The sequence below is a fragment of the Coloeus monedula genome, assembly GCF_965178545.1.
Source record: "Coloeus monedula genome assembly, chromosome: 3".
Lineage (NCBI taxonomy): Eukaryota > Metazoa > Chordata > Aves > Passeriformes > Corvidae > Coloeus > Coloeus monedula.
Window position 1 is genome coordinate 18,949,433 of NC_138783.1, and position 13,127 is coordinate 18,962,559.

The 13,127-nt window shown below is 40.3% G+C and overlaps 1 protein-coding gene across 6 annotated transcripts in view; it reads right to left on the reverse strand.

Annotated features, from left to right (window-relative positions):
• Window positions 1–5,580: 5,580 nt before the first annotated feature.
• Window positions 5,581–13,127, reverse strand: part of BBX (BBX high mobility group box domain containing) — a 140,598-nt gene continuing 133,051 nt past the window's right edge. For all 6 annotated transcript variants that reach the window (XM_082277967.1, XM_082277966.1, XM_082277965.1 and 3 more), the window contains one exon: window positions 5,581–11,804. In XM_082277967.1, the coding sequence (XP_082134093.1) occupies window positions 11,717–11,804 (88 nt within the window). In that variant the 3' untranslated portion in view covers window positions 5,581–11,716. The remainder of the gene's footprint in view (window positions 11,805–13,127) is intronic.

A 13,127-nucleotide genomic window follows, 5' to 3' on the forward strand; every position in this document is an offset into this window, starting at 1 on the left:
TCTTTGCATCAGCAATTACGCCCTGTGCACAGAGCCTTGAGAAAACCACCACAACAGTATTTCAAGGAGATGGATGAAGTTTACAACAGCAAGTATCCAGTGCTTCCACTGCCAATCTCTGACTGCAACAACTCAAACCCGCAGGGAGCTGCTCTCCCAACATGATCTCTCTCATGCAAAGTGCCTAGAACAGCTTTCAAACACCAGCAGGTGAAAGACACAGAAATAAAAAGCAACATTTTACGAACTGACAAACATGCAGGGCAAGAGCCCTTGGCTATGTGAGTCCTGCAGGTGCAACTTGGGCTGCAGCTGTCTGCAGCATCTGTCAGCTGGCATCCCTATCCCATCCCTTTGGATGCAGTGGGGCTGCTGCACAGCTTCCCAATGGCCAGGGTGCTTTCTCCGGAGGGAAAGCCATAATGCTGCATGTCTGATCCCACAGGCTTCCCCCACGTGTGCTTGTTGCCTTAGGTGAGGCCGTATGAGCAAGGTAACTGGAAAAGCCAATATTGTGTTTATTTGATCTGAAGATTTCTTCAGTAATTATGGAGAAAAAAGTGTAATTGTCTGGGGATTGTCATTTCCCCCTCTAATAAAGAAATTTAGAAATGTGGTAAGAGTTTTATTTTGCAAGTTAAGGCTTAGCATGAGTTCATGTGAACGTTGTAGTCTAATATGCAGTGCTGAAGGGGGTTTGGTTTGGCTTTTAGAAAAAAAAGTGAATTTAAGCCATGCAATAAAAAATGAACCAGGCCAATTTCCCAAAAACGGTGAATCTATTCTCACAACAAACTGTTAGGAAAAGGAAATAATTTATAAGGTTTCAAAAACCTGCTGGATGCCTGGCTCTGGTGCTGGTGGGCTTTCCTACAGAGAGCTGGGGTTCAAGAACGGCCTGGGGAGCCCAGCTTTGCTGCTCTATCAACTTCCCAGCAGGATCCCACCTCCCTGTGCCTATCTTTTTGCAGAAGCTGTGTTTGACACACAGCCATGGCTCAGGAAAATTGTTGTTAAAATACTAATTAAAAAAACGCTGTGGGTTTTTCAGAGTTATGCAGTAGCTTGGGAAGGTGTGGGATACTGTCCATCCTACTGAAAATCTGTGGGATGTTTTGCTACTGATGTCTACCAAGTGTTCAGCCTCTCAAAAAAGAGAGGCGAGAAAGGCAAGATGACTGAAAAGCAAGGTGAAAGACTGGCAAGTGAAGCTTGTTCCCAACTTCCTGCAACATAAAGAAAACCAAGGAAAAGATCCAAGGAAAAGATCCATCTCTACCACATACAAAGCATTTTGCAGTGGGGCAGCAGATTTGACAAAAGTGGAAAACCCAACAAGTTGTGATTTTTAAACAGCTTTATGCTGTTTATGTCCCTTGTATCTTGATGGAAACAGATTTCCAGCAGCTGAGATTTATGGGATGGTGGTTTAATGCTGAATACAGATGCACATTCCAGCCATGCCACCACATCCTCCCACAAGCAGTCAAGTGTGACAGGCCAGTGCTGCTAAGGGACTCCCATCTAGGTCTGAGGCAACTCACAGCATCCAAAAAACTACATTTGCCATTTTCTATTTATCTGAAGATTGTTGAAATAGCTGTGTTTGTGGTTTTATTAATCAAATCTACACAAAAATTGCTCATCTTGCAGAGCACACTGAGTATCTTCTGAGTGGTCTAAAAGTCCAGACATTTCTATTTAAGAATACATTTTTATCTCATCATTAAAGATGCTTTTAAATCCCTGCTGGCAACTCTTGGCCATTAGCTAGAGAAACCACTGTGTCCAAGTGGAACAGCACACATCTGTTTTTTTGCCTAGGTTCTTTAAACTAGTTGCAGATTAACAGAATCCGTGAATACGAAGCTACTGGTTTTATACTGACTCTTGTGTATTACGCTGTTTTCAAGGTTCTCACCCAGGAAATGCATCATGAGAAAAACCGTCATAAATTAGTTATTTCAAAAATGCAACCCTTCATCACTAAGAGATTTCCTTGCTGGCATGGATTTCTGCATGGGAAGTAAGTAGATACCTTCACTTCGAAACATCCCAGAGCTCAATTAGCTATGTCCTAAATGTGGTACACTACAGTTACTAGCAAACATGTTTGGAAAAAATTATGTACCAAGATTAAACAGTCACAGAGCAAATGCTTCCCTCCATTACTTTCCAGGGTAAAACTATGCCCTGTGCCAGCCAAGCACAGTGTATTTTCTGAAGACAGCAAGAAGAATTTTCTTAAATACTGATTAAAATAATGATGAGCACTTGATATTATTTATGATGTACTTGCAGGGAAGCACTCATTAGCAACACTTGCACCATGTGCCAAATACATCTGTCATCTAGGAGTGAATGGGATGGTTTAGAATGGCATCACCCCTTGAGCAGCTCACACATTACTTCTAAATGAAAAGTTATTGCTACAGTCACTGAAGCAAAACACAGCATCCATTCCAAGCCACAGATTTCAACTGCAATTTCTGCTTTATTTTAGACTGCTTGGCAAACCTGGCCCTTGAAACTGGAACCTCTTGAAGACAATGAATTGTCCATCTGCTGTGATGGTAATTTCCCTGCCACCTTACTTCCGTTAGAAAACACTGCTCTTCCAAACAAAAGGAAACACAGCCTTGTTGCCACAACCTGTCAATCTCTGTGCTGCCTACTGAAACCTGGAAGCTCATGAAAGTCCAACTTCACCATCGAGTTCCCAGCTGGGTTTGTTTCATTTTGTATTACAGAAATCTATCTAAGCAGCTGCAGCAAAGAACAGATCCCACACAAAGCTGTTGAGGCATTAACAAACTTTTTGCCATTCAGAAGAGGAGAGAGTTGTAGCTAAAGAATCTCTCCCTGCCAGAGCCCGGCTTCGTGACAAACACCACAGCTGGGAGTCCCAAACCAGACAACCATCTCAGAACGTAACAGGGAGCAGTCTGTCTGTCAAGAGAGAGATGCACAGTGAATCTGCTTCAAATGACATCACTCTGACCGATGCCAATGACAATGGCATGCCTGAATCAATGACACTGCTTTTGCAAGACCGAAAACACATGAACTCCAGAGCCATTACAAAAGCAACTATTACTCAACACTGACACCAAAACCAAGAATCCTAAACTCTGACAGATAGGGACTGACAGACTTCCAAAGTCTCCTTAACTCCTAAAAGTGGTACAGTGGTGCTGACCAGGTATTAAGGGAACCCACCCTTGGAAGGAAGGGAATTGATACTCAGATTGGTCTGACTGAAGCCTAATGGTCTGCTCCAACTGGGAAGCCTTTGGTGGGCCATATGTGGAACTTGTACTCCAAAGATGTGTTCCAAAAACTTCTTTTGGATTGGACGGAGCTCAGGTTTTCTCTTTCCACTCCGCTTTGTTCTCTTAAATTGGATGTTGTTTGATGGCAACACCTGCCTTGTCTTAGTGTGCTGCAATGCTAAGCCTGTCATTCTGACTCAGCTAGCTTGATTTTTGAGTCTATTTCAATTAGCTCATCTTGCTTCACAGGCTGACGAATAAGCTAAACTGCTGCTCCATATGGAATACATGTTTTGTATTTTGTACTTTATACAGGCTGGATTTTCAACCAGAGTTTCAGCTGGGCTTGCAGCACCGACACCACAGTCCAGCGCACTTCTGCTGGACACCTAATGATTCTGTGATCAGGAAAAAAATCAATAAAGCCTTGATGAAATCTCAAGTATATTTTAAATACAACTGTATTAGAGCTCAATTTCTTACTGTTGCTGGGCCAAGAACAGTCCACACAAAAGAATCTGACACTGGATAAGAAGGTAGATGTTGTATCTTACAGGTTTTATTTCAGAAAACAAAACAAAACAGAACTTTGCAGCAGAGATAGGAACGCATCTCGTATTTTGTTACAAAGTGCTAGTGTCCTACTGGAGAATAGACAGCCCCATGAGCTGGTGTACAGCAAGGCTACTGTATGCCCAGGTATACTGTGTGTCTCACTCCATGCTGTCACACTGTAGGAACAAAAAGTCTCTCTGAAAGCAGGGTTAGCTGCACATTAAAAAACTGCCGGATGAACAAAGAAAGAACAAACAAATGCTGTTGAGGGGAGAACACCAGTGTCTAGCAAAGCATGGTGCTTGAATCGCCTGAATTTCCACCCTGTGTTTTTCCAGAAGTATTAGTGGAAATTTACCTTACCTGACAGTTAAGAGTCAGTGTAATGCAGTTGCAAAAAGCAACCTGAGTGAGAGCTGGGTAACAAACACGATCTAGATGCACTGAGAATTAGCTGAATGCAGCAGGTCTTTGGTCGGAAGAACAAAATGAGAGCAGAGGAGAAAAGATGGGGCATTGAGGAATGAAGATGACTGTTTTAAGGTAATTTAGTAATAACAAAAGTGAATAGTGACTTCAAGGTCCCTGACTGGGCATCCAATATTGACAGAACATGTATTTCTTAAAATTTTTTCCACTTTTTTTGCTCACTGAATCAGAACTTTCCTTCCCCTTCCCCATGACCTTTATATGGCCTTAAAGGCTGAAGCTTTTCCATTCCTGGCGTTTCTTTGCAGAGCTACTGATGCACACCTAGTGAAGGCATTGCAAGATTGCATACATTTCTTCTTTCCTGAGTAAATGGCACATAGTTAAAAAAAAGCCACAAACCTAAAGGTTTCCCTTCTGCTCCTTTTGATTCAGAGACAGGAGATCTGCTCCCACGTGAACAGCCAGTGTCTACTGGCTTCATGAAGTCTGTTATGGGGTCTTCTGTGATCAAAAAATACATTGCAATCAAGGAGGTTTCAGGCATCCAAGGATAGAAAAAGAGAAGATCCCCAACAGTCTAATTTTCAAGCCCCAAGAGGGTAAAATATATGGGCAGAACAGATTCCTGGTTTAAACAAGTTTCCAAAGTAGTGGTAACCTATTACCTTTAAGTTTAAACATTGATGTCACTTGATACTTACTTCTAAGAGAAACCATTTCTGAATTAAGTTCTCTTATGTCCAAAGATTGAAAACATAGCAAGGTCTTCTTCTGTGGAATGACTTCTCGTTTATCTTTGTTGACTATAAACAAGCTTCCCAGTTGTGCAAAGAAGACAAAATCCAGAAACATGAAGTAGATACCTAGAAAGCTCAGAAGAAAAGGCAAACTTTTCTCCCAAAGCCTAACTGCACTGAGTCCTGGCTCTCTCTTGTCCCACAATTTCCATCTTCATGTCATGTAAGTCCAAAGAATTCTGGGGCACTTGAATGGATCTGTGGATCTTCTAAACAATGTCAACAGTGCTGAACCGGGCTCAGAAGTTTTAAACAATAAAATGGAAGCTCCCAGTATAGACACATGTAAGGAAGAACACTTGAGCAGAAGTTCTTTGCAAAATAAGTGACATCTTCACAGTCATTGTGTAGAAGCTGAGTGGATGATCTGACAGAAAACTACTGCTTACAGTTCTGAGGATCCATCTCTGGGTTTTGGCATCTTCCATTTTCAGGTGAAAATGAGCTTGTTTAAATATAAAAAACCCCAACAAGTTCATACTGTAGCTAAAACCAAATTCTGCAATACTGCTAACTCAGCCATATGTTAAAGTAAACAATCATTTGATGGAAAAGCAGGTGAAGTACCAAAGAAGCTCCATTTGAATAGTATTTATTTGCAATCATTAGTTTTAAATGGGAAACTGTTTACAGGCACACGCTAGATAACCAAAATAGAATGAACGTGAAGAAATCTATTTAAAGGTCCTTATCAAATATTTCAAATATTTTATTAAATATTTTTATTCAGTTTCATTATCACAGTTTAATGTACTTTAGCATGTTATACACATGACTTAACATGTGCACTTAAAAATCTCAAATTAGAGGTTCTTGAATAAAATATGACATTCTATAAATGTGCTTATTGACTTAACTAGACACAACTAAGAAGGCAGTAGCTCTGTTACACCATTGATGGAGATGAACTATTGTAAGGCATGTTTACACCCAACTTTGGAGAGAATAAAACCAAACACTAGGTCAAAATTCAGTGGAAATACATGTGAGAATAGAAGTTGAAGGACTGGGCTCCAAGAAGAAAGATCATAGCAAATCAGTTGTGTTAAAACTGTCAACAGATACTGGTTATTAAAAGCAAGCACTGCTGAGAAAGAAGGTTTTTGTAGCATCCAGATTAACAGGTTCTGTTTTTTCAGGTGTGATTTTTGAAACTCACACCTTATGGTGTGTAATGTGAAGGAAAGATACCAAAATCTAGCAAGGAAGTTGGAAAACTATCATCTGAGAAACTTCAAGTTGTTTTATAAGCAAACATGGGAATGCTCTTGTACAGAGTACACGCTGAAGTCACTGCACTCTGACGTGTGCATGTATATGTACACACACGTGCAGGCACATGCACATACATGCCCCTCCTGCTTTTGCTGCCCTCAAAAACCCAACCACTCACTGGAGGACAGCAGTACTGAGGGGCAAACAAGGTTTCAGCTGTGGACGTGAAAAGAGCAGACTAGACCATTACATTCGGGAGCCTGGTTAGGTATCCTGAACCGTGGTTTTTCCAGTGGAGTTCAGTGCGGGTCTGCTGGTGTATGCTAACAGCCAAGACCCAGAAACTACAATGTAAGTCTTTGGAAGAACTCAACAAAATGTTAAGCTATTTGCAGTCGCTTTAAAATTCCACCTCAATGAAGGCCCTAGGTCATGATGATGATGTGCCTCCCCCAGGAACATCACGCAAGCCCAAGCTTAACTCCCAGAGCATAGTGGTCCGTGATCGGGAGGGTTTCCAGCCTAAGCTTAGGGTGTGCTGCTGAGTGGAGATCTCATGTCAAGTCTTCCTAGATTTCTGCCATAAAAGAATTAGGGGGGGAACATAAAATAGACATCCATCTCATAAGCTTCTTCAAAGTTGTCAGTTCACTATAAAATACTGAGTATATAAATGACTATGGTAGTACTTCAGTGAGAGCATAAACTTCACTGTGCCTTCTTGGGGAGTTCAGGGGAGGAAGCAACGCTTTCACAGCCTAAACATGTACTTGTTCATGGCACTCAGTGTCCTGAAGTGCCTGAGCATCCTGGCAGCTGTAGTTGACAGTTTGAAAATATGTACAAGGTAAGGAGAATGCCATGAGTATCGGAAAACATGGCAGAGTTACCTAGGAGGTCTACAATCTATCAAACAAGCACAGCAAACAAACAGCATCGAATGGATAACGTAGGGCATACAACACGTATGTTGCACAGTTACGTTTCCCTGCGAAATCAGGACTGCAAATGTAAACTCCAGAGTAAGTTTCAAGAGCAGCACGTGGCTTACTCGACACCTCTGGAAATATCAGAAGTCCACCACCCCACGAGCACTGCACCTTCTGCTGTTACAGAAACTGATCTCACTGAATCAAGCAGAGCTAGCGGGCCATGTCCTGCAACCCCTATGACTATGGCAGAGGTTAAACAAAAATGCTCCAGCAACATAGTTTGGCTACCGCTGTATATTCAGCCTTTATGGTGTCTGTGCTATATAAATGTTGCTCTTGGAAAATAAAGCACACAGCAATATACAAATGATATCAATGGCGAAGAAGATTACATGATCGAGCCTGAAAGCAAATGGAAGTTAACAAAAGTAGTCTTTTAGGAGAGGTAGCCATATTAGACTCAGCATTCAAAAAAAAAGGGAGTGCACTCAAAAGGGTCGACATCCATTATAGTGTCTTGTAGACCCATCATGTTTCTGGTTTTCCTACATCATTTTTTTGCAGAATGTACACACCCAGGCACACACATGTGCACACACACACACACACACACACATATACAAATCTAAATTCTGTTCTAATTCCCCTTTGTTGCCATAATGTTGCCATACTGAGAATAAAGGACAGCTTTACTTCCATGCTCTCTTAGCTGCCCCATGTCTATAACTTGCCTTCAGTTGGTTCAGTATCTGTACAGTAGCTAAACAGGCAGTGGAAATTAAAACTGCTTCAATTAATATCCTGTTGCAAAAGACAGCATCCGAACTATAAGGCATTCCCTTGTACTGACATAACTTACAACTCTCTACTTGATACAAACTGCAGAATGCTCTTCAGCCTTGTTCTACAAAGGCAGCTTTCATCCAAATAATACAGACCAAAGCTGGAATTTAAACACCACAAATCCACACACTTCTACCAGTCCCTTGTTCTTGTGCCCCATTCCAACAATGCTTATCACTTTAATTTCAAAAGTCATGCACCAATGCTATAAAATAGAAACCCAAACTACCAGGAAGTCTCTTGCTCATGACTTTGGGATACTGTATTAGTATAAAAGAGCATTCAGTCATCTTAAATAAATATATTCTTTTCTGAAATCACAGCACATTCAAGGGGTGGTTACTGCCATAAGCAGAGCACTAAGTAATCTCCATAGATGTTTTCAGAATCATTTAGTCAGACAAGACCTGTAAGATCATGGAGTTTTGATTGATTGGTCTAATACCTGGAAAATAGCCTACTGTGGGGATAAGAATCTGCATCTCAAATGTTCTGCAGAACATTTTTCCCATATTTGTATACAGTACTAGAACAATTAAGAAGACATTACAGTAATTTTCTCCCAGCTGCTTAGATGTGTAGCTTCAGCTACAACAATGCATTTTGTATGCCTCAGAACTATGAAATATCAAAGATGACTTAATAAATAAAAGCCAAGGAAAACTGGGACAGTACTGCATTTTACACTTGAGACAAGATTCCCCCCTCCCATGGATAAGTCACAGAGCACAACTACAGTAAATGCTTGTCTTTTTTTTTAAAGAAAGATTTATACACAGGTTCAGATCCAGAAAATAATGTGAAATGCATAAATATTGATAGCTTTAGCTAAGTTAAAATGGGTTCAGTAAAGTATGATACAACATATTCAGAATAAACAAAGCAGAAAAGCATCATATTTTGGTTTGCTTGAGATATACATAAGGTGCAACAATTTCTTCTCTAGAGGCATTCGTGGACAACGTGTTAACAGGTAACAGTGTTTGCTGGTATACTGAAGTACACACAATAGCAATAAGGTTTTCCAAAATGAAAGCAGCTGAAATTAATAAAAATTAAAACAAAACAAACAAGGAAAAAACCCAACCCCAATACAGTAAGATATTGGTCTGAAGTTTTTTGTTGTGCTAACAGACTTTGTTACCTGAAAATACTGATACCCTTTCTAGTAGATTCAGGGAAAATTCTAGCTACTCAAATCAAGACATCACTCAGAGAACCAACAAAGGCAAATGCCTAGTGAACTATAAAGCTTTGCAGGATTTCTGCTACTCTCAGTGCCTAATCGCTTAAAAATTAAGCATATCTACAAAAAGGTTTATAAGTATCTGAAAACAGTCATATCCAGTAAACTGACCCAACCCTACCCCCTCTCTAAGGGAAAGTCAAGGAAAAGCAGATCAAGTAAGATATTAATTCATATAGAAAAAAGTAATTTTCTGTTTCTTTTAAAAAAGGTACCATTAATATACAGAAATATCTCCAGGAACAATATTGAAATTTAAATCGAGGAAGGATGGGGTGCTCTGACAAAAATATATCTACTCTAAAGGTTTCTAGAGAAATAAGTTAGTACCATTGTCAACGTGAACGGCCTGCACTGTAACATATTTGGATTTCAGCTAATTATAAAGTGGTCCAAAACTCCAACAGCCACCCTGCTGTGACCCACAAGTTTTAAGTTTTTTCCTGTCTTGTTAAAATAACTTATAAAACTTTAATAAAATCTTATTTAAAATACCACCATAGGCTGCAATGGCATTCTAGGGACTCTTAGACATTTATTCACCTGAATTTTTTAAAAAGCCTTTTCACTGACTCATTGGTTTGTAAATTTTGTTGTTCTTCTGTTGTTCCCTTCTTTCAACACATGCATCCTCGATGGTGCTGTTTCAGTGACACTTCCCCAGCTACCTGCCTTTTGTCAGACCTTTAATCTGTTCTTAAAACTCATGCGGTACATTGTATATTGTTTCCTGACACTGAACCAGAGACTTTCACTTAACTACAAAGGAAGGCTAAACCTAGCAAGCATTAATAGTTACTGTCCATATGGCTATTACATCAAATTAGTTACAAAATAACCCCAAAACACATTATCAATTCAGTCAAGTATAAATAAGAATGCCTGATAGAATGATGTAAACTCGCATCATTTAAAGACTTAATTCAAAGAACTTCAAACTCAATCTAATACTATCAAAAGTTCAGCCGGTATGACGAAGACTAATAGAAAATTATTGCTGGAGTCCAATTTGGTAAATTGTTGTGCTACAATGCAAAAAGTAGGGAAACATCTTGTGCTATAGAAGAAGTACCCTGTTGAATTTGTAGCTTTAGATCAATTACTAGTGATCATTTTGCATCTATTGGTAGGAATCAATGCTTGGTTATACAATAGTGTAAGTCAGGATAGTGAAAGTAACAGGCCAAGTGATACACTTGGCTTGCTTTTGGGATGTATTTATGAGAGCAAAGCACAAAAATTCAACATAAGCAGAGACAGAAACTGGCAGATGGATCTGTTTGGTAGTCTGAATTCAGTCAAACGCTACTCTTCAGCTTTAGTTTAACTGTATACAGCTTTCCACTTTACCAACACAAACTGTAATTGGCCCTTTATACAAACTTTGAAGCTGATTTGGACTGTGCATAGTAACTACAACAATGCCAGTGTCTGTAAAATGTAAAAGGTATGTGTATTGGTGTACACTATATCGAAGTCATGGTTTTAAGTTTTTCAGAACTGTGAAATAATACTAAGGTCACTTTTGAAAAACGCATTTGCAGTACTTTTTGTTTACAGGAAAGTTTCGCCAAGTCGCTCAGATATCTATGCAAAAATAAAGGAACCCTCCAAGGCATGAAAGACAAGTCAATTATCTGCAGTATTTTCTTTTCCATACACCACTCCTTTTTCTAATGCACATCATCCTGGTTATTCAAAGCTAAATTAAAAAGAAACAAACCCAAACGTAGCCTGTCAGAACTTTTCCCAGTAAACTCTACCACTCCGGTGGCAAATATAAAAGTGCAGAACATCTGGACCTCGTGGCTGCCCAAACACCGCTAACAATGGTACATCTGTCCAGGCTGCCTTGAGTTCTCTGGAACAGGTTTTAAATTCATTCTACAATATAAACGTAGGCATAACCTATTAATATAAACCATCTTAGAACTTAAATCTTCATGTACAAAAATGACTAAGAATATCTAATAGTAACTAGTGCAGTGCGTCAGTGTTTTTGTTGGTTTTTTTTTTTTTTTTTTTTTTCATTTTCATTTAGAATAACTAGGTATTATATGAAACTAGTTGTCGTACTCTCTGGTTGGTAAAAGAGATGCTGTGTGAGCTAACAGTAAAGGCAGCCTTTTTCACACCAACCACCTGTTTACTGTTTAAAAGCCTTCAATAGAAAGCAAGCTCTGGGATCATTCCACTCCATTTCAGTTCTTTAACAGACAATATCACCCGCCTACATACTGGGTTCCAATTTGAGGACCTGGCCCAAGTTGCTAACATCTGGCTTCCAGTGAATTCTGGGCCACTCAGAGCAATAAGCACTTTATTGCAGTCTCTAGTTCCATCATATGGACTGACTAGCTTCCCTTGGTAAAGACAAGGCTAGGATATTAGGTAAAGCACAATGTTTTACAATAAAGTGGAGCTTCACTGGTCAGCGCAGGAAATAAGCACTGGAGCCTGAGACATTTCATTTGGCTGTCCATCATGTGGGAGAGGTGTGGCCCTCTGACTTCTGAAAAAGAACAAAAGAAAAGCCACCCATCAATACTTGGAGCACGGGAGGTGCTGTTACCAGACCGGAAAGGAGGGGAAGTGGCAGCTGCATGGTCTAACACCCGACACTGCGGCACGGCGGCTGCTCACTGCTGCAGGTGCTCACACACTGTGGTTACATGTGCTTTCAGAGGTGTTCCTGCAACAGTAACACAGTATCCTGAGGACAACCTACAGCACAATGCAAGGGCAGGAAAAAACAAGATGTGATAGTATTGTGACTACACAAAGCAAAGTGCACAGCCCAAGAGTAAGTTAAGCATGCACAAGTGCTGTTACTCATTTTGCAAGGGAGCTGCTGCAGCCCTCAGAAGCAGAGCACACAGCCCCTGTGGCAAAAGAAGGTAAATGCACAGAGGCACAGATCATGTTAGTGCGAGTCAATAGCCAGCTTTTAAGCAATATGGAAGTATACTCATCAGCAGAGTTGCACATTGGGATTCCTCCACGTTACATGACCTATCACTACATTAACCTAGCGTATCTCTTTCCTTACTACAGCAATGTTAATTTACAAATGATCCCCCAGCACAGGGTATCATAAAAATAAACTGTGCCAGATTCATGTGCTGGAAATCAGCATCAGTCATGGTCCATAAATTGACTTGGGAGACCTCCTTGGCAGCTTGCCTTTTAAAATACATACACTAAGCATGTCACTGCCTGTTATGTACTCTCACAAGTGAGGTTCTATTTTTGTACCAGTATTTGTCCTTTGTAGCAATGAAAATCTGGGGCCTGATTATTATGTACACCAAGGTCACTCTCCCTCACTGTGGCCCATCTAAGACCCCCAGCAGAAACCCCCAGCAGAGATACCCATGTGCTTCACACAATGGAGTGCAATGAAGTGGCCTTGGCACAAAATGCAGCTCAGACTTGCAAGTGCTTAACCAAGGCACGCACAAGGTAAATAAAGCTAAGCAGAAGACTTCAAATGAAAACCACGCTGCCAGAAGGATTCCATGTCCCAAGGCTCTATGAAACTACTTAATAAATTAAATTCAGACACTGAGGAAACACATCAAGCAAACCTCCAATTCTTTTCTCCTGGCTATTTGCAAATAAAGTGAGTTGCAAGAGATAACAACAGTTGACAGAGCAGAAAACAGAGAAGCATCTAGCCCATAAGATTTAGGTTTCTGTTTTGACTTCCATTTGCCAAGTCTGAGAGAGATGTGGCTAACTTTCTGCTGGGAGAGTCCTCCCCTGTTGTCATTTCACCTCCTTCGGGATGATTACAAGCTGGCATTTCCAATAGTTGCTGTATGTTTGCTGATCC